We start from the raw sequence: 22,412 nt of genomic DNA on the forward strand, positions 1-22,412 counted from the left end.
CTGGCTAAGCCAGAAGGAGACGGTAAGGGAGGAAACAGCCCAGGCCCAAATAATATAGCCTCAGGCTCGACACAGTGCTGGAGGAATAGGAACTGAACAATAAAGGAGAGAGATAATGGGAACTGCAGATGCTGGAGAATTCCAAGATAATAAAATGTGAGGCTGGATGAACACAGCAGGCCAAGCAGCATCTTCCCGCTCAGAGCCCGTTGCCCCCGCAGTCCTGTCCCGCTCACAGCGACTGGCCCCAGCAGCCCTGACCCGCTCACAGGGACTGTCGCCCGCAGCCCTGACCCGCTCACAGGGACTGTCGCCCGCAGCCCTGACCCGCTCACAGGGACTGTCGCCCGCAGCCCTGAGATGCTGCTTGGCCTGCTGTGTTCATCCAGCCTCACAATTTATTATCTTGAACAATAAAGGATGTGCTTTTAAAGAAACCAGACATTAACCACAGCTTGTATGAACTGTACTCAGAAACAAGAACTCCCATATATGCAGCAAATATACTCAACTTGTGAACAATGATTCAGGTTACAGTATATGCCTGAGAGGTGTCATTGTATATTTTGATAACAACAAACAGTAATAATATTAATAATAATCATTGTCAATGGCTTAAAAAGTGCATATTGTCATTTGACTCTGCAAGCCTTCGCAATCTTACATTTTCAAACCTTCCCCTATGATAGGAAAGATGCAGAAAAGTTACTGTCAACAGGTCAGCCAAACCCATACAACCAACTGGAAGCTGTCATGCTGCACTGTGTCTCTCTGTGGTGACCATGCCAAACCTTAAGGCCTGTCTTAAATGCAAAGCTAAATGGGGGAGGATTTTAATCCAATGATACTCTCAAGTTTGATCCCTAGGGAAAACAGGCTGAGTTATAAGTAAATCCAGGCAGCGCGGTGGCTCATGATTAGAGCTGCTGCCTCACAGTGCCAGAGACCCAGGTTTGATCCCACCATCAGGTGACTGTCTGTGTGGAGTCTGCACATTCTCCCTGTGTCCACGTGGGTTTCCTCCAGGTGCTCCGGCTTCCTCCCACAGTCCAACGATAGGGAGGTTAAGTGCATTGGCCATGGTGGCTTGCCCCATAATGTCCAGGGATGTACCAGCTGGGTGGATTAGCCAGGGAGAATGTGGAGCTGGGGTCTAGGTGAGTATCCTTCAGAGGATTGGTACAGCCTCATTGGGCCAAATGGGTTCTTTCTGCATAGGGATTCCATGAAATTGAGTATAGGAGCAAAGAGGTTCTTCTGCAGCCGTACAGGACCCTGGTGAGACCGCACCTGGAGTATTGTGTGCAGTTTTGGTCTCCCAATTTGAGGAAGGACATTCTTGCTATTGAGGGAGTGCAGCGTAGGTTCACAAGGACAATTCCCGGAATGGCGGGGCTATCATATGTTGAAAGATTGGAGCGACTGGGCTTGTATACTCCTGAGTTTAGAAGGATGAGAGGGGATCTAACTGAGACGTATAAGATTATTAAGGGATTGGACACTGTGGAGGCAGGAAGCATGTTTCCGCTGATGGGTGAGTCCAGGACCAGAAGACACAGTTTAAAAATAAGGGGGAGGCCATTTAGAACAGAGTTGAGGAAAAACTTCTTCACCCAGAGAGTGGTGGATATATGGAATGCTCTGCCCCAGAAGGCAGTGGAGGCCAACTCCCTGGATGCTTTCAAGAAAGAGATGGACAGAGCTCTTAAAGATAGTGGAATGAAGGGTTATGGGGATAAGGCAGGAACAGGATACTGATTGTGGATGATCAGTCATGATCATAATGAATGGTGGTGCTGGCGCGAAGGGCCGAATGGCCTACTCCAGCACCTATTGTCTGTTGTCTATTGAAATCCAACAGAAACCTCGGCTTCTTTGCTGGAAAAGGAATAACTTTAGAAACATTTGAGGTAGTGATTGGGGAATAAGTGATAAACTAACACTGAAGTTATGAAATTTGTGACATAAACAGCCAGTAACATTTAGGATTGAATTATCAGATGAGATACTTGGGACAAAATTCCCAGGAACTGTCTAAGAAGCAAGTGAATGGGTGATGCATGAGATTGTTTTCTGGATGGACGAACGAAGATAGGGCACTGGGTTTTTAACTCATGTGTTATCTTTTCTACAATACGAGTTGGTAAAGTTTATGGCTGTGTATATTTCTTCTTCTCTCAACAGCACCTTCAGAAGAGCTCGCCTCATTTAGGAATAGTGCGTTTGCTTTTCTGAGGTGGCCTGAGGCACAAAGGTGAGGTTTTCAGGTCGTGAATAGCCTGTGTCTTGAATCTTTTCCCTCAACAACAAAAGGAGAGTGACAGGATTGCTGTGGTGCTCTCATTAGGTGCTGCTTTAATCATTTAAAACATAGGAGCCCCTTGGTTAAACCGGCTGATTGCACTGGGCTCAATGGATGTGTGCGTGTCTGCGTTGGCTTTCTGATCTCAGATTAATGGCCCTGGACACAGTGCCAGGGGCTTTAGAGGCTTACGGCAACCACTGACGTGCTGCATGCCACTTTCAGGAGGCAGGGGCCCATTTGGTCCACATGAATGTCACTCCTAACATTTGGTCAATATTGACAGCTTTGAGTCTGGGTCTGGGTCTGAAACAGGGACAACAGTCGACACATTCAGTCATGCTTTTACAAATTACAATATAATTATAGTGGTTATCCTTCCCATCCATGATCCACACCAGTTTCTAATTAGAAGACATGAACCTACACTCTGCTAACAATAATGTTTTCTACCTCCCGCTTCTGTTTTCGATCTTACTCTTTCCCTCCATGCATTTCCTTTTTCTCATTGCTCTTGTTGTTCTGTAATTACACACGCCTAACCCTATCAGCCCCAGTGTCAAAGTCTTGAGCTTTCTGAAGAAACAGTGTTCAGCCAGTCTTCTTCACAACGTGGATGAAATAGCACGGAACGTAACCCTGGCCTGTCTCGTAGGGTTTGAAGTCACCGTACAGGTTGTGCTGACATTTCCCCTGGAAAGCATTCTTCAGCAATGCTGTGAAGGCATCCACGCGGTGAGGATAGTATGACAGGCGGAACGTGCTGGGGACCAGAGAAGGAGACAAAGGGTTTTCGCTGGGTTGTCACACAACGAACCAATCATTAACAGAGAATGACAGCCTTTGTGGCTTGTCACTGTAAATGTTAGAGAGTAAAGTTTCAGGTTTCCAACCCAGGGTAAGTAAGGAATGCAAGTGAATTAGACATGCAACTCAGCTAAAATGTTATACAAACACATGAATTAATAACAGGAGGGAAGTCATTCCATCTCTCAAGCATCCATTACACTGCAGTGAGATCACTCAGCACTGGCTATAAATTGGAGACGACTAACTGACAAATATTCCAGGTTATAAGGTCTTTAAATAGATGTGTACATTAGAACAGGAGGAGGATCAGCGATATTAACAAAGAAGACTATTTGAGTTTGATAAAGACAGGATATCAGTAGGGTGAGCAGATTATAGAAATGTTAGGAGTGGGATTGTTGTATCAATGCAAACTTTCTGTGAATCTTGATTATTACACTGATAAAATTACAGGACACATAAGCACAGAAATCAGAGTGACGTTTTGTCAAAGCAGACTAAGATATCCATTTATATATCTTTCATGATGATAGCCATTGCCATGATGCAGGAAATGGGACAATTCAATTTGCGCACACCAAACTCCTCAAACACCAATGTAAAAAGAACCAAATAATCTGGAGATAGTAGGAACTGCCAATGCTGGAGAATCTGAGACAACAAGGTGTAGAGCTGATGAACACGGCAGGCCAAGCAGCATCAGAGGGGCAGGAAAGCTGACGTTTTAGGTCTAGAAGGGTCTAGACCCAAAATGTCAGCTTTCCTGCTCCTCTGATGCTGCTTGGCCTCCTGTGTTCATCCAGCTCTACACCTTATTGTCTCAAATAATCCAGGGCTTTTATTATGATGTTGAGAAAAGGAAAAGTCTTGGCCAAGTCATTGGGATAATTTCCATTTTCTTTTTCAAAATGATGAGTTAGAGTTGTTACATGATGTACCAGTTCTCTAAACGATCATCTACTACTATGAGATGCCTTGAGTTAACATCTCACCTAAGAGACAATACTGCAAATTGTGCAGCACTTCTTCACAATCACACTGGAGTGTCAGCCTTGATTATCTTGGAGTGGGGCTTGAACATATCATGTTCTGACTCAGAGCTGACGATGTTACCAACTTTACATTTTGCTGAAGTTTCCACTAAAGCCTTAAAGGCACCAGATTTCCCCAAGTGGGGCACTTTCATAGAATGATCATTTCTTGAACCAAGAATTGTTGTATGAGATCAAGTGATCTGCAATGAGCCTCTACCAGACAGAAAATGACCTCAGATCAGACCACTAAATTTACCATAGAATCTGGATAGGAAGTAGTAACCATTTTATAGCATCAGATCTGGGAGAATTAAAGAATTACGCCACAAGATACCATATTTTGAACACATAATAAACTTTACCATGTTAGAACTGTAATATAATCTATAATACATGTGCTATTTATTTCTAATACTTATACTTGATGGAACAAATATGGGTAATATAGCTTAATCAAATATATCACGGTACACATTAAACCTGGCAAATGCAAGTAACACAAATCCCACTGATTTCTCAGCAATTCTCCACAGAAATTAATGTGGATCATCAAATTTCACTCAACGTCAAAGGGATTACAATTCTTCATTTTGTCAATCTGGCTTTGAAACCTCCTCTCAAGATCTGCTGTGTCATGGATGACACATGCTGTGTCCACGCCTATTTCTAAGCGAGTGGCATCGCGGCTCACTGGTTAGCACTGATGCTGTACAGCGCCAGGGACCCAGGTTTGATTCCGCCCTTGGACGACTGTCGGTGTGGAGTTTGCACACTCTCCCCTTGCCTGTGTGGGTTTCTTCCAGGTGCTCTGGTTTCCTCCCACAGTCCAAAGATGTGCAGGCTAGGTGGACTGGCCATGCTAAATTGCCTGCAGCGTTCAGGGATGTGTAGATTAGGTGGGTTATAGGGGGATGGGTCTGGGTGGGATGCATCGAGAGTCAGTGTGGATTTGTTGGGCCAAAGGGCCTGTTTCCACACTGTAGGGATTCTATTCTAATACCTCCCTCCACACCTGCTTCAATGCCTACTCCAGATCTGGTCAATCACTCTGCTTTCCTGAGTCTACACTCCCCTGGATGCCTGCTCTCCAGTAATTACTCCAAGGCACAACCCCAGTTTTTGTTTCACTGACAGGTAGCTTCACCAAACTAGAACTGCCCATGACAGATTTCCTGATCTATAATCTTGCTGAACTGATGAAGACTCACCAGGTTCAAAATGCTAACTGTGCATTCTCCCCACAGATGTTGTTAGACCTGAGATAATGGGAACTGCAGATGCTGGAGAATTCCAAGATAATAAAATGTGAGGCTGGATGAACACAGCAGGCCAAGCAGCATCTCAGGAGCACAAAAGCTGACGTTTCGGGCCTAGACCCTTCATCAGAGAGGGGGATGGGGAGAGGGAACTGGAATAAATAGGGAGAGAGGGGGAGGCGGACCGAAGATGGAGAGTAAAGAAGAGTAAAGAATTTCTTTACTCTCCATCTTCAGTCCGCCTCCCCCTCTCTCCCTATTTATTCCAGTTCCCTCTCCCCATCCCCCTTTTCTGATGAAGGGTCTAGGCCCGAAACGTCAGCTTTTGTGCTCCTGAGATGCTGCTTGGCCTGCTGTGTTCATCCAGCCTCACATTTTGTTATGTTGTTAGACCTGCTGAGTTGCTCCAGCAATTTTTCTTTTAGTTTTTAATTTTCCCACTTTTCTTCAGTTGCTCCAGATATGTATGCATGACGTCTTCCAGCCAGCTAACATGTTACCCACTATACCATTAGCTTTCATTTTCTACAATAACCTTTGATGTTGAACCTTAACAAATGTCTCCTTGAAATCCAAGTAGAGTACTTCAAAAGGCTTCCAAATATCCACAGCCTACTGACATCAAGTGAATTAGAATATCGATTCCTGTTATTTGTCCCTTCCACAACTTCCTGAACACAGATTATATTTGCTATTTTTTAGTCTGATGGAACATTTCCTGAATCAAGGGAATTTTGCAAAATTGACTCCAATATATTTACTATCCAATTAGCCAACCCTCTGTGGCTTTAGGGTTAAGTCCAATTGAAACTTGTTAGCGTTCACCTCCATCGGTTTGCTCAGTCTCACCTCCTTAGTGACTGCAGTTTCAATAAGTTCCTCACTGTTTATCTGAGGAAAATGCAAAGTGGCTTCAACAAAACTTGTCAGACTTAGTGAGTAGACAAGGACAAGCAGATGAAATATAATGTGGAAAAATGTCAGGTTATCAACTTTGGTAGGAGGATCAGACATGCAGAGAATTTCTTAAATGAAAAGAGATGATGAAGTATGGATGTACAAAAGAACCTGATTGTATTCATTGATTAGTCACTGAAGACTAACATGTAGCAAGATGCAGCTAGCTACAAGGAAGGCTAGTGGAATGTCAGCCTTTATTACAATAGGATCTGAGTACAGGAGTAGTGAAGTCTTGTTCCAATTGTAAAGAATCTTGATCAGACCACACTTGACTACTGTGTACAGTTTTGATCCTCCTACTGTAGGAAGGGGATTGTTAGCATGCAGGGACTTAAACAAAGGTTGACCAGCCTTAGTCTTAGGGTAGCAGGATTGTCCTATGAAGAAAGTTTGGGGAAAATGGTCCTGTGTTCTCTAAAGTTTTACAGAATAAGAGTTGATCCCACTGAAACCTCAAAATGCTTAAAGTGGTAGACAGACAGGATGCAGGTAAAATGATTCTCCTGATGTGGGAGTCTGGAACATGAGGGACAATTTCAAAAATAAAGGTGAAGCCACTTAATGTTGAAGTGAGGAATTTTTTTAAATCTCAGATGGCTGTAAGCCTTTGGAATTTTCTACACCGGAGGGCTGTGGAAGCTCTGTCTTTGTGTGTACTAAAGGTAACAGATTTCTAAACACCAATGGTGTACAGGGATACGGGGAAAATGGAAGAAAAATGAATTGATGCCAAGATTGCACTGAATGTCAGAGCAGGCTGACAAGCTGAATGATCTACTCCTGCTCCAATGCCCCTATATTCTTACAGCATTCTCTTTATCCAGACCATATACTACTTGGAGTCATAGTCATACAACTGCATAGCATGGAAACAGACCCTTCAGTCCAATTCGTCTATGCTGATCAGATATCCAAAATAAATCTAGTCCCATTTACCAGCATTAGGCCCATATCCCTCTAAATCCTTCCTATTCATGTACCTATCCATGTGCCTTTTAAACATGTATCATCCCAGCCTCCACCACTTCCTCTAGCAGCTCATTCCATACACGCACCACGCGTAGCGTAAAAAAGTTGCCCCTCAGGTCCCTTTTAAATCTTCTCCTTCTCACCTTAAAACTATGTCATCTAATTTTGGACTTCACTATCCTGGGGAAAAGACCTTGTCTATTTACCTTTTGTATGTTCCTCATAATCTTATAAACCTCTATAAGGTCACCCCTCAGCCTCTGACACTCCAGGGAAAATAGCCCCAGCCTATTCAGCCTCTCCCTGTAGCTCAAACCTGGCAATATCCTTGTAAATATTTTCTGAAACTTTTCAAGTTCCACAACACCCTTCCTATAGCAGCTTCTTCAAGAACTGCAATAAATTGGTTAAACATGATTTCCCTTTTGCAAAACCATTTCGACTCTGCTTGATTACTTCAAATTTGTCTATAAGCCTGACTGCTGAGTGTTTAATAATAGTTTCTGACATTTTTCCCTATGACAGATCTTAAGCCACTGGCCTGTAGTTTCCTAAATTCTGGCTGTCTCTCTGCTTGAAAATCAGAGTCACACTAATTATTTTCCAATCTAACGGGACCTACTTTAAATCTAAGGAACTTTGGAAAATTCGAACTAACCCACCAACTATCTCACTAGCCACTTTTTTTTTAGGGCCCTATGATGAAGTATATCAGGATCTGGCGGCTCGTCAAGCTGTACATCAACCAACCGCATATCTGTGTTTGGTTTGGGCTGCTATGGTTACTTTGTCCCAGTTAAACTGACGGCCTTCATTGTCTGAACGTCCAGATACTAAGGAGATAGAACAGTGTAGGTTAGATGGGCTTGAGATCGGTATGACAGGTCGGCACAACATCGAGGTCCGAAGGGCCTGTACTGTGCTGTAATGTTCTATGTTCTATGTTCTAGCTCTTACTGGGTGATTCTAATTTTGTTGATTTCCTGTCCCCTTTCCATTTCCTGATTTCCAGCTGCATCTAGGATGTACCATTTACAGGGAAGACCAATGTAAAATACCTGTTGAGATCACCTGCCATCTCTGTTTTCTATTGGGGGTTGGTTGGTTCAGTTGGCTGCTTTTTGACGCAGAGTGGCTTTGAAGTCCTGGGTTCAATTCCGACACCAGCTGAAGTTACCATATAAAGATCCCACTTTCTCAATCCTGTCCCCTTGCCTAAGACATAATGACCCTCAGGGGCACCCTCTACTGGCACAGCAGTCCTGTGATTCAGTAGGAGTACAGCAACTTTTGCTTTATCTTTTATTTTCCATGACAAATTCCACAGTCTCACCTTGTGCAGGTCAAATGCTCATTTTGTTAAGTCTTCTTTTTCAATTATCAATAGAAACAGTTTCTATATTTCTAACTAGCTCTTATATTTTTACATCTTTTTAATATTTCTAATTCATTTTTATATGTGTAGCTATTGTCTGTCACTCTAACATTTCCTTCCTTATTAATCCTATGGTGCTGCTCTTTTGTATCTATCCAACCGTATGAGATACAAAATTGTACAGATATTCTCTAAGTCTGATACACTCTTTTAATTAGTTAATCATAAATGGTGGGTCCTTCTCTTAGCATTGTTCTCTCTCATTGGCCTATATATATTCAAACGTATTCCGAATTAATCCTCTGGGCACAATCCTACCTCACATCCGGTTGTTCATCGCTGTCCTTGTTTGGAACCCGAACAGTATAATCCAACGTCACCATGTGAGGCTTGTTATTTACATACAGCACAGAAGTATTTATATCCCTGGTGAGGTCACTCTGGAAGGCATAAATCGCAGATAGTTTACTCCTCACTGATGATGTGGTGACTTAACAAAAGTTCTTTTAATATGTAACTAAAATGAGAATCGTGAAAGCCATTCTCTAACAGATACACTGTGTATATGTCTCTCACCGAACACAGTATGAAAAGAGGGAGTGTACCAAATATGTTGAGCTGTGGGGGAAATGTTTGACCTTCCCCCTCTGGCAGCTTGTTTGGAGCTAAGTAGAGATTAGTGAGTAGAAAATATCCTGAATCGTTATTTTCTGTCACCCGTACCACAGGGCTCGTACTGACACAGAAGAGCATTATTATTGTAGAGCTCTGGGAGTTTAACTTTGCCACAAACACAGAGAATGCGAGGGAAACACAGCATCTACGGAGAGAGAGAGAGAAACAGGGTGAACATTTTGAGTCCTTCTGAAGAAGATCGCACCAGACTCCGAAGCAGTTTCGAATAGCATCATGGTCAGCACAGATGTGGTGGTCCGAAGGGGCTGTTCCAGATTGTCCGGTTCTATATTCCACGTTCAGACCTGCTGAGTTACTCCAACGTTCTCTGTGCTTGCTTCAGAGTTCCAGTATCCACTGTATTTTGCCTATATTTGAGATTTCTTTCGCAACTGTCCTATATCTAACCAGGAGGCACCTGGCTTTAGAGTGCACACTTGCAAATGACAATAACAATTTTAAACTAAAGGAGGACAATTTGCCGAGACAGATGAGCTATCCCAGAATGATACAGAACTGAAGAAATCCATTTAACTCAACATATTTGAGTCATCTATTCGAAATTAGACCCAATTCTTGCCCCGACCTCAGAGCTTTGCAGACCTTCCTTTTCAAGAATGTTCCAATTTCTGTCCAAATGCTAGAATTGATTCTAATTCAAATATGCTTTGAGGAAATACATTACAGATCAGAACAACCTGCTCCGTGGAAAAGAACTTCTTCTCATTATGCCTTTAGTTCTTTGGTCAATTATATTTCAGGGCTCTATTGAGAGAGAGATTGTGTGTGGAGGACTGGAGAAATGCCAAGGTGTTACATACTAAAAGTGAACTCAGATAAACACATCTAACATTTGCATTAAAGCACCGTTTGGAATTTTCAACCGAAGATAAAACTACTATCCAGATGAAGGAAAGATAAGTAATCTTCACCCAATCCAAGACAGATTTCAGAGGGGAGAGAAAACACAGTGAATGGATAAAATGTATGCCATGTGCATGGATTTTCAAGAATGATTTAGATTAGATACAATAAAGGAAACCACTGGAGTGAAACTAATGGGTATGGTTTTCGGAGGAAGAGTCGAAGTTTAGATCAAAAGCTGGTTGGCATGGTAGACGTAAAGAATTATGAGTTAAAGCATGTTATCTTCAAATTGAGGGTGAAATGGTTATCATATGGGAAGGATGGCAAAGCAATGAAACATTTAATAACTCAAATTTACTCGAGTAGTGTGGTAGGTGGATATAAAAAGAGAGAGGGTCGAAAATTGTGGCTACTGTTGTAAGCACTGAAGAGATTCAAGGGTAATATGATAGAGATCAAAAATAGGAAGGTAAGGATTAGTTAAATCATAAACAGCATGTCTCTGGGCATTGGGCTGAATCAAGAACAGGAGAGTGTAGATATATTATTGATGATATATATAGCAGCATTTTGGTACCTTAAAACATATGCAGAGCACTCTCAGATAGCTCCATTCCCACCGACATGAGTTACCTTATAATAAATATTTTTGCCTTTTGGTGCTTCGCCAGTTTCTAAGATGGCATCATAGTTCCTGTGGTCAATGATTAAAATCCCACCTGGTTTCACCATGCTGGCAATATTTCTTAGGGCCAGTTTCTGGTCACTCTGGTCACCTAAAGGAACAAAAATTATAAACAGTTTCAACTGGCCATTCATGGATTAGAAAGGAAATGATTTCACCCAAATGGAAAGTTAGTCCAATAATAAAACAAAAACTGAAACAAGAAGCCAACCCACATGTTTCGCAGTTTAAACAGAGGGCGAAGTGTGTCACTAATCCAGTCTCACAAATTAGGATTAAAACTTTCACGCACAAGATTCTTAGGGGACACAACATGGTAGATAATGCAAAGTTGTTTCCCCCTCGTGGGAGAGCCTGGAACCAGATGGCATAATCTCAGAATAAGGGGTCACATATTTAAGGCAGAGATGAGGAGCAATTCCTTCTCTCAGAGGGTAGAGATTCCATAGACAGCAGAGGGGTGTCAAGGCTGAGTGTTAAATATATTCAAGGCCAAAGTAGGCAAGTTTTTAATCACTGAAGGGATTAAGGGTGTCAGCTCCACTCTGTGTTAACGCAAAGTATCAAAATGTTTCTGCGGGTCTCATGTCAGGAATTCGGTCAAGATTTTGTCACAGCAAAGTAGGAAGTCATAAATTTTTTTGTTTTTACCTTTGAAGTCTGGCAAGTGCGCAAATGAATTTCCTAAACAAATGACAGCATCGAATCCATCGCCTGGCTTCTGGATGTCATTGGGTAATGTCAGCCAATTAGCTTCTTCGATCACTGCAAAGCAAAGCGAGGAAGTTTATGGCTCCTGTCAAAGACACTCAGCAGGTCACACGTTAAAAAAATTCAGGTTGATGCAACTCAATCAAGCTTTAAAAAGAGATTCAGAGTGGGAACATGTCACAAAATGAGGATATTTGGCCCATCATGCCCATGCTGGCTTCCATACAGCAATCCGGGCAGTCCCATTCTCACATACTACTCTGCGTCACCACAAGTCTGTTTCCCTCAAGTTTCAACATAACATCCTTTTTAAGCCATTCACTGTCTGTGATATAACTCCACAGAGGCTGGCATCCTGTCACCAAGTCACCCTTTATTTACACATGCACAGTACATGATGCTGGTCTGGCTTCCTTAGAGGCGGCTCTCAGAGTGAGCAGAATTTCCAAAATGTCTCTTTATACCTGTCAGCCAGGGCTCCCAGATCAGGGCCGATGGCTTGGACCAATCAGGGAACTCACATGCTGTGAGGTCCATCTGGCTGATCTTGTAAGGATCACGATGCATCTTCCTCTCTGAGCCTGGGGACGTAGGCCGGTTCTTATTTGTGTAGTATTTCTTTGGAGCATTTTTGCACGGGGTCTGATTCATCCTCAGATATGGGCAGTATGCACCAGACTACTGACCATCTTGGAAGAAACTGATCCTCTCCTTCGGGCAGTAAAGGCTGCAGGATGGTCCACCTCAGATTCCTAGCTTTCTTCCACATTAGGTGGAACGGGGAGAACCCACAGGCTCCTTCCCAGCTGTCCTGAGGGACTGGGTATGTTTTGCTCCAGCCCTGTTCACGAGGGAATAGTTTTCATGAGGTCCATGTTCAGGGCCACTTCGCCTGCCCAAACCTTGTACATCACGGGACATGACCTCACATTGACTTCACCTTGTACCCATGCAGGCCCATTTCTGTGGTTCCGGCATCAAAGCATTTACCCTGAAGTAAACGGCCTCTCTCATGTAGAGGATTCTTGTGTTGGTGCTCCTCATGTTGTTTCACCCTCATCCCCTGCCCAAGTCTGGGAAAATCAGATTTAACCTAGCAAGGAGTCCTCTCTGCTTAGCAACTCTGCTGGAGCTATCTCTATACTTGTATGAGTGGTGGTCCAAAAATCAAAACTGGAACCGGTTTGCTATCGAATGAAGCTGTAGGCTGTCTCTTTAAGTCTGCCTTCAAAGTTTGGACTTTCTGCCAGATCATTGGAAGATGGATGGTATGAAGCTGCCTTGTACGCTGAACGACATTCGATTTTAGCAAATACCTGAATTCTCTGCTGGCAAATGGTGGCCCATTGTCTATGACCAACTCTTCCGGGAGCTGGCGTTTTGCAAAAGATGCTCGCAGCTTTCCTATCCTCCCCCCGCTGTTTAACAAATGAAATATACACATGTCCAACCACTTTGAGGGGGCATCCACCAGGACAAAGAACATTGATTCCAGGAAATGGCCTGCACGGTCCACATATAAACAAGTCCAGGCCATTCCCACAAAAGTGGGGAAGCTGCTGGCAATCATTTTGATCTTTGTTGGCACTTTCGATACTCATAGCACCAATAGGGTTATATCTGCATCCAGTCCCAGCCAGTAGGCATGACGCCTCACAACCTCTTCAATTTGGTCATCTCTGAATGACCAGTGGAATGAAGGGTTATGGGGATAAGGCAGGAACAGGATACTGATTGTGGATGATCAGCCATGATCATAATGAATGGTGGTGCTGACTTGAAGGGCCGAATGGCCTACTCCTGCACCTATTGTCTATTGTCTATTGACCCTGGTGAAGCTCACCCAATAGCTGGCAGCGACCTTTGCTCGGGACAATCGCCATAATAATATGCCGTCCTCTACTGTGATCTGTTCTCTGCAGGTCCCAAAGGTTTTCAGTTCTGGTTATGATGGACCTTTTGTTTCCCCCATCACCACCAGCTGGTTCAGTTTTGAAAGGACCGGATCTTTCTGTGTCCACAGTCTGATTTGTTAGTGCTGACTGGAAAGGTGTGCAGAAAATTTAAAACTGTTGAAAACTCTTCCAGTGACAGTACCATTGATGGCGTATCTGCCAGCGAGAAGCAGCTCAAGGCATCCATATTTGTTACTTGGCCTCCTGTTAGCAATCCAACTTGTAACTTTATGCGCTTAGAATTAGAGCCCACCGCTGAATTTGTCCTGAAGCTACGGTCAGCACAGCTTTGACCTCTTTCAGCAGCCGTAGCAGGAGTTTGAGTCTGTTATTATTACAGATTTACATGCATAAAGGTATTAGTGGAACTTTCTCATACAAAACGTGATCGCCAAAACTTCCTTCTCTATCTGGGCTTATTTATGCACAGCTTCTGCCAAAGTCTGGGAAGCATATGCTGTTGGGTGTTCCTCTCCATTGGACCACCTGTGAGCTAATGCTACCCTGATAGCGTACAGGGAGGTATCACAATTCAGCACCAGCTATCCCTGGGATTATAATGTGCCACACCTTAGACGATGACAGCTGCTTATTCAGTTCCTTTAAGGCTCTGTCTTGGCGACAAGACCATTTCAAAGGCTGAAAGTTTTGTCAATAGCAGGTGCAAAGGTGCAAAGGTGCCTGGATGGAGGCCAGGTTACATATGAGCTTTCCGTAATAACTCACCGATCCAAGGAAAGAGCTGAGCTTCGGTACAGATATGGGAACTGGGGCACCTTTGACCGCCCTCACTTTATCTTCCAATGGGTATAACCCGGTCTTGTCAACTCTACAGCCAGAGTAGGTCATTTAAGGTGCCTGGAACATGCCTTTTTATCCCTCCCCAGGCATATGCCCACCTTGGAGGCATGCCTAAGGATTATGTACAAGTTCTTTGAGTGCTCTTTGTTAGTTTTCCCTGTTCTTAGCATATTGTTGAGTTAAATGGCGATCTTTGTGAAATGTTCTCCATTGTCCAATGAGAAATGGCACAGCCTAATTATACCCCAAATGGAAATCTTATATATTTGTACAAACCCTTATGGGTTTTAATAGTAGCAAGCTTCTGGGAATCGCCATCTCATCGCAATTGCAGGTACACATGGCTCATGACCAGCTTCATGAAGGACAGACCCCTTACCAGCTTTGCATACAAATCCTCCATGTGAGGGATTGGGTATTTATCCAGCTGTGATAATTAGGTTACTGTTTGTCTTCACTGCCCACAAAGGCAGGCCAACCCATCAGGCTTCACCGTTGGTACAACTGGTGATGCCCATTCCGTAAACTGGACTGGTTTGAAGGGTCTAATGAAGGGTCTAGGCCCGAAACGTCAGCTTTTGTGCTCCTGAGATGCTGCTTGGCCTGCTGTGTTCATCCAGCCTCACATTTTATTATCTTGGTTTGAAGATGCCTTGGTTTCCAGGTTTCTGATTTCTGCCTCCCCATTTGCCTGTAAAGCAAGTGACACTGGACAGGCCTCGCAGAATCATGGAATTGTTTCCACGCATGTGGAATGAACTTCCTGAGGATGTGAGCACAATCACAATGTTTAAAAGACACTTGGACACATACATGAATAGGAAAGGTTTGGAGCGATGTGGGCCAGGAGCAGGCAGGTGGGTCCGGTTTAGTTTGGGATTATCTTTGGAATTCACTCGTTGGACCGAAGGGTCTGCTTCCATGCTGTATGACTCTATGCAAGTTGGCCTTAGCTTCATTGATAGAAACTAGACCTTCCTGAAAAAATTCCAGGTATTTAGTTAGGACTTCACTTAGGCAGCCATTTTCTAATCGAAAAATGTTAAGGCAATTCAGGTGAATCTTTCTGAACCAATTTTGCCCCTTCAAGCTTGGGCCCGAACCTTTTACTATAATCACTGGTAACTCCATTAGCTGCTCCTCATACGAGACTACAACCAAAACTGCACTGTTAATCTGTAAAAGTTCCCCAGTGTAGTGCTTCCGTCTAGCCAAGGTCTTACGCAAACCTAAGGGTTGGAGTCCAGAGTGAATGCTGTTAAAGACTGGTGCTGCAATCAATAATACAGCCAAAACTGGCATCAACTTCCACTAATAACCAGGTGACCATTCAACCAAACGCTTATTTTGATTGGTTCTGGTTTGGATGTTGCTAAGCAATTTAACTGTTTCAAGCTGGATATTAGTGCACTTTCCATAGAACATAGAACAGTACAGCACAGTACAGGCCCTTCGGCCCACAATGTTGTGCCGAACTTTTACCCCAATCCTAAGGTCTATCTAACCTCCATCCCTCCACCCCTTTCTATGGTGTGAGCTTTCCTGGATACTGGCCTGTGGAGGTCTCTTTACTCAATTCAGGCCTGGTGGAATTCTTTTGCTGTCTGGAGTTCATATGCTAGCAGCAACGACAATGGCTTACTAGCCCGGATCCTGAAGAAAACATTAACCATTTGGATGAGGTTTAGCTTTGTTTGGGGTTTTTGCTGTCGGCTTACTTCGAAACCCTCTGTTCAGGAAATGTCCTGGTGAAGCTAATCAATTACCTTCACTCAAGCGGTGTCCCTTAAGCTCAGTCAACCTGGCGACAGTGTCCACTTCCATCATCATACCCTTTAACTCATATGCTATATCTTCTAATGATAAAGCTAGTTGAGGTGCTTATTTGAAGTCCAATTGGGCTTGAGCTAGTAGATGCTTTTGCGTGGTTACATCATTAATCCCACTCTTTTCCACTGAAATAACTCCATAGGGACCGATATACCATCACCAAGTCACCTTTTATTTACATATGCATAGTACATGACACTGACCCAGCTAGCGCAGATCCAGCTCCTTGAGTGAACAGGATATCTAAAAGAAATAGTAGGAACTGCCAATGCTGGAGAATCTGAGATAACAAGGGAAGAGCTGGATGAACGCAGCAGGCCATGCAGCATCAGAGGAGCAGGAAAGCTGATGTTTCGGGTCTGGACCCTTCTTCAGAAAAGCGTCTTCAGAAGAAGGGTCTAGTCCCGAAATGTCAACTTTCCTTGCTCCTTTGATGCTGCTTGGCCTGCTGCGTTCATCCAGCGTTACACCTTGTTATATCAGGATAACTGAAATTTCTGTTTATATCTGTCAGCCAAGAGTCCCTGATGGAACCAGATTAACAGCCCCAATCAAGGAACACATATTCTATGAGGTCCACTAGGCTGATCTCATTACAATCACAATAGTCTAGAATTCTATCACCCTCATAGGCTGAGGGTTTGAGGTTATGGCATCCCTACAGTGCAGAAAGAAGCTATTTGTCCCATCAAGACCCTCTGAAGACCATCCAACCTAGACACAACCACGCCACCATACTCCTGTAACCCTGCATTTGCCATGACTAATCTACCTAGCCTGTGTATCCCTCAGCCCTACAGGATAATTTAGCATGGCTAGTCCACCGAACCCGCACATCTTTGGACGGAGAGAGGAAATTGGAGCACCTGGTGGAAGCTCATGCTAACACAGAGAGAACATGCAAACCCCACAGAGGCAGCCGCCTGAGGCTGGAATCGAACCCATGTCACTGGCACTGTGAAGCAGCAATGTCAACCAATAAGCCCACGCCAAGATCCTTACCAGTAGCTGCATAAATAATCTACGTTCTGCAATTAACCCATGCATCTTTTGCCCAGTGCCTTAAACCTATGGTCCCTAAGCATTGCATCATCAATGAACAGGGGCAGCTTTACTTTATCTGCCTTAGTTAAAACTACCATAATCTTGTACACACCATTCAAACTTCCTCTCTATCTCCTTTTCTCCAACAGGGAACAATCCCAGCTTCTGCAACCTTTGTTTCTAGTTAAATCACTCATTCTCGGGCAGGTGTAGACAACAAAAGTGGCCGTCCGTCTCAGGTACACGGTCATCGCTATTAAAATTATGGGCCATTAAATGAGTTTGCAAAATAGGTATATAACTGGCAATACACATAGGGTTTACAATGGTGGGGAAAAATGAAGAGGCTGCATATTTCTTGGAAAACAGAAAGGATACTGCACCAGAGAGTTTGGAGAGACAGCTATACAAAACATGATAAGCAACTACACAGGTAAAGAAAGCCATGAGGAAGGCAAGCAAAGCAATGGGGTTCATTTATTGCAGGAGGGAAATGAAAAGCTGAGGTTATGTCAAGCTTTTCAAAATCATGGGATTACTAAAGCACAGAAAGAGGCCATTCATCCTGCCATCTCTGTGCAGGCTCCCTGTGCATTTCAGATCATAGCCCAACTCCTCTTTGACTGCTTTGACTAAGCCTAACTCCTGCACACATTCAGGAAGTGCATTCCAGATATAAACCATTTGTTTTTGTGCTCATGTCTCTATTGTCCCTTTGCAAATTATTTGATGTCTCAGTGCTTTTGTTTTCAATTCTTCCGCCAATGGGAACAGAATTTTCCCTCATCTCTCTGTCCAAACCCTTCGTGATTTTACAAACACCCACCATATCTCCTCTCAATCTTGCTTTCTCCGAGGAAAACGGTCCCAACTTTTCCAATCCACAATCACAACTGAAGATCCTAGTCCCTGCAGCCATTCACATTAATCTGTTCCGCACTCTCTCAAAAGCCCTCACATCTTTCTGAAAGTGCAGAGCCCTGATATGGATGAAAAACTCCAACTAAGACTGAACTAATGTTTCATACAAGGTTAATAAGTGTAAATATTGGCATTGTATGTCTAAGAGAGTTGGACAGAGTAAAAGTACAATGTTTTTATCTTGTGTATTTGATATGGAACAGCACAGAACCGATCTGCGTTTGTGACAATGTACATACACAATTTTTTAATGAATAAATTATGTTTTTGAAATTTTCATACAATGTTCTGAAGAAAGGTCGCAGTGTTTAGCGCACTTGCTTTCATTGCTCAGGCATTTGAGTATCAAAGTTGGGGCGTCATTTCAAGGTTGTACAGGATGTTGGTGAATCCTCTGAATACTCTATTATAGGAAAGATATTATAAAGCTAGAGAGGGTTTAGAACAGATTTATCAGGACATTGCCGGGAATGGAGGGTTTGAGGATGCTCTTCAGAGGGCTGGTGTGGACCTGTTGGGTCGAATGGCCTGCTTCCGCACTGCAGGGACTCTAAGGATTCCATTGTTTCTTGAGGTAACATTCTTGGCTGTCCATTACACCTCCAATTTTGATGTAATCTGCAAACTTATTAACTCTACCTCCTAGGTTCACATCCAAATCATTTATATAATTGACAAAAAGCAGTGGACCCAGTACCGATCCTTGTGGCACACCACTGGGCACAGACCTCCAGCTCGAAAAGCAGCCCTCCACCACCACCCTCTGTCTCCTACCTTCGAGCCAGCTCTGTTCCCAAATGGCTAGTTCTCCCTGTATTCCGTGTGATCTAACCTTGCTAATTAGTTTACCATGAGGAACTTTTGAAGACCTGAAAAATGAACTCTGTTTCTCTCTCCACAGATGCAGCCAGCCCTGCTCAGTTTCTCCAGTAATTTCTGTTTCTGTTTGAAGAAGAATTCCTTTTTATGTTTTCTCTCAAGGCACAATATTTACCCCATTTATCAAACGCCTCTTCTTTCCGTCGGTTCCATCTCTCTTTTAACGCATATTTCAGCATTTTGTCACTGGCATCTGCACTCATCATGTTGAAGCCTTCTTCCAATAACATTATGGAATCCACTCTGTCAAGGAAAGCAGACAGTGCTGTTAGGGGAGGCCAGGCGAACCGCAACAAAAGATCTTCACCAGTGACAACATCATCCTTGACAAGGGCACAATGTAATGTTTATACAGTGGCAGCAGAAGAGAAAGGCCCTTCTCAGAGCAAGCTCATTTCTCATCACAGAATAGTCAAAGAATGTGCTGTTTACATATTGTCATATCAAAGGTCAAAATGCCGTGAAGTAATGTAGCAATGAAGTAATGAAATAATGTGTCTCATAAATCAAGGAGACGCAGCTCAAAGGAAGATCACACTCACGACAAAGAAAAAATGGTTCTATATTTTCCAAGAAATGCATCATGGCCTAATTGCAATTTAGGGATAAGTGAGTTGTATGCAAGAATGCAACAGGCTTAATGAGGAGGCTAGAAACCAAGGCAGAAACCAAACCACCTAAGGTAGTCTTATACATTTTGTTTTATCTTAAAACGATATTAAATTCTACTCAAACATTTACAGTGCAATAGGAGGCCATTCAGCCTGTTGTGTCAACAAAAATCTGACTACACTAGTCCCAGTTTCGAACTTTTCCACCCCAGCTCTAGAGGCTATGGCAATGGAAGTGAAGAGTTCATTACTATTTCAGCATAATGAGACTTTCTGGCTCACCCAAACTTTCACTGTTCCTTTCAGTGATCAATCTCCCTGCCCCCTGTTCCTATCACTGATCAATCTCCCTGTCGTCCCGTACCTATCACTGATCAATCCCCCGCACCCCGTTCCTATCACTGATCAATCTCCCTGTCCCCTGTTCCTATCAACGATCAATCTCCCTGCCAATATTCCTATCACTGATCAATCTCCCTGCCCTTGTTCCTATTGCTGATCAATCTCCCGGCCAATGTTCCTATCACTGATCAATCTCCCTGCCAATGTTCCTATCACTGATCAATCTCCCTGCCCCTATTCCTATCACTGATCAATTTCCTGGCCAATGTTCCAATTGCTGATCAATCTCCCTGCTAATGTTCCTATCACTGATCAATCTCCCTGCCCCCGTTCCTATCACTGATCAATTTCCCTGCCAATGTTCCTATCACTGATCAATTTCCCTGCCCCCGTTCCTATCACTGATCAATTTCCCTGCCAATGTTCCTATCACTGATCAATCTCCCTGCCCCTATTCCTATCACTGATCAATTTCCTGGCCAATGTTCCAATTGCTGATCAATCTCCCTGCTAATGTTCCTATCGCTGATCAATCTCCCTGCCCCTGTTCCTATCGCTGATCAATTTCCCTGCCCCCGTTCCTATCACTGATCAATTTCCCTTCCCCCGTTCCTATCACTGATCAATTTCCCTTCCCCCGTTCCTATCACTGATCAATTTCCCTGCCAATGTTCCTATCACTGATCAATCTCCCTGCCCCTATTCCTATCACTGATCAATTTCCTGGCCAATGTTCCAATTGCTGATCAATCTCCCTGCTAATGTTCCTATCGCTGATCAATCTCCCTGCCCCTGTTCCTATCGCTGATCAATTTCCCTGCCCCCGTTCCTATCACTGATCAATTTCCCTTCCCCCGTTCCTATCACTGATCAATTTCCCTTCCCCCGTTCCTATCACTGATCAATTTCCCTGCCCCCGTTCCTATCACTGATCAATTTCCCTGCCAATGTTCCTATCACTGATCAATTTCCCTGCCCCAGTTCCTATCACTGATCAATTTCCCTGCCAATGTTCCTATCACTGATCAATCTCCATGTCACTGATGTTCATCTCTTATTCCGGTAACCCTTGTCTGCCCTCTATAATTGCACCAAATTCTCCCTCAGAACTGTACGCAATACACTGGCTGAGGTGCAACCAGATTCTAATATAAGTTCAGCACAATCTCCCTGTTTTTGTACACTATGTCCCTACTTATTTTCATGGACATGCATGCGTTTGTCATTCTATGCGAGCAGAGGTGTTCTGCAGAGCGGTCCCCAAGCCTCCGCTTGGTTTCCCCAATGTAGAGGTAGCCACACCAGGTACAGTGGATACAGTATACCACATTGGCAGATGTGCAGGTGAACCTCCGCTTAATGTGCAAAGTCATCTTGGGGCCTGGGATGGGGGTGAGGGAGGAGGTGTGGGGGCAAGTGTAGCATTTCCTGCAGTTGCAGGGGAAGGTGCCGGGTGTGGTGGGGTTGGAGGGGAGTGTGGAGCAAACAAGGGAGTCACAGAGTTGGCTTCCTCTACATCGGGGAAACCAAGCAGAGGCTTGGGAACCACTTTGCAGAACACCTCCGCTCGGTTCATAATAAACAACTGCACCTCCCCGTCGCGAACCATTTCCACGCCCCCTCCCATTCTTTCGACGACATGTCCATCATGGGCCTCCTGCAGTGCCACAATGATGCCACCCGAAGGTTGCAGGAACAGCAACTCATATTCCGCTTGGGAACCCTGCAGCCGAATGGTATCAACGTGGACTTCACCAGCTTCAAAATCTCCCCTTCCCCCACCGCATCCCAAAACCAGCCCAGCTCATCCCCTTCCCCCACTGCATCCCAAAACCAGCCCAGCCTGTCTCTGCCTCCCTCACCTGTTCTTCCTCTCACCCATCCCTTCCTCCCACCCCAAGCCGCACCTCCATTTCCTACCTACTAACCTCATCCCGCCTCCTTGACCTGTCCGTCTTCCCTGGGCTGACCTATCCCCTCCCTACCTCCCCACCTATACTCTCCTCTCCACCTATCTTCTTTTCTCTCCATCTTCGGTCCGCTTCCCCCTCTCTTCCTATTTATTCCAGAACCCTCTCCCCATCCCCCTCTCTGATGAAGGGTCTAGGCGCGAAACGTCAGCTTTTGTGCTCCTGAGATGCTGCTTGGCCTGCTGTGATCATCCAGCTTCACACTTTATTATCTTGGATTCTCCAACATCTGCAGTCCCCATTATCTTTGATTCTTTTAACTTTGCTTTTATGCTATTATTTTGTGTCCTCAAATATTATCATCTTACGTAGTTTTTAAGTAATTTAAAGTTTAAACATGTTCTTTGTATGTTTTTAATATGTTCTTTGATAACAAGGTGTAGAGCTGGATGAACACAGCAGGCCTAGCAGCATC

General features: G+C 43.9%; 1 protein-coding gene across 1 annotated transcript in view; it reads right to left on the bottom strand.

Moving 5' to 3' along the window:
• Positions 1-449: 449 nt before the first annotated feature.
• The window catches only part of gnmt (glycine N-methyltransferase), a 47,021-nt gene continuing 25,058 nt past the window's right edge, over positions 450-22,412 (bottom strand). The window contains exons 2-6 of the mRNA XM_048530388.2: positions 19,190-19,317; positions 11,585-11,698; positions 10,882-11,024; positions 9,025-9,146; positions 450-3,065 (exon numbers count right to left, since the gene is read on the bottom strand). Of these exons, the coding sequence (XP_048386345.1) occupies positions 2,894-3,065; positions 9,025-9,146; positions 10,882-11,024; positions 11,585-11,698; positions 19,190-19,317 (679 nt within the window). The 3' untranslated portion in view covers positions 450-2,893. The remainder of the gene's footprint in view (positions 3,066-9,024; positions 9,147-10,881; positions 11,025-11,584; positions 11,699-19,189; positions 19,318-22,412) is intronic.

The sequence above is a fragment of the Stegostoma tigrinum genome, chromosome 4 (assembly GCF_030684315.1).
Source record: "Stegostoma tigrinum isolate sSteTig4 chromosome 4, sSteTig4.hap1, whole genome shotgun sequence".
NCBI lineage: Eukaryota > Metazoa > Chordata > Chondrichthyes > Orectolobiformes > Stegostomatidae > Stegostoma > Stegostoma tigrinum.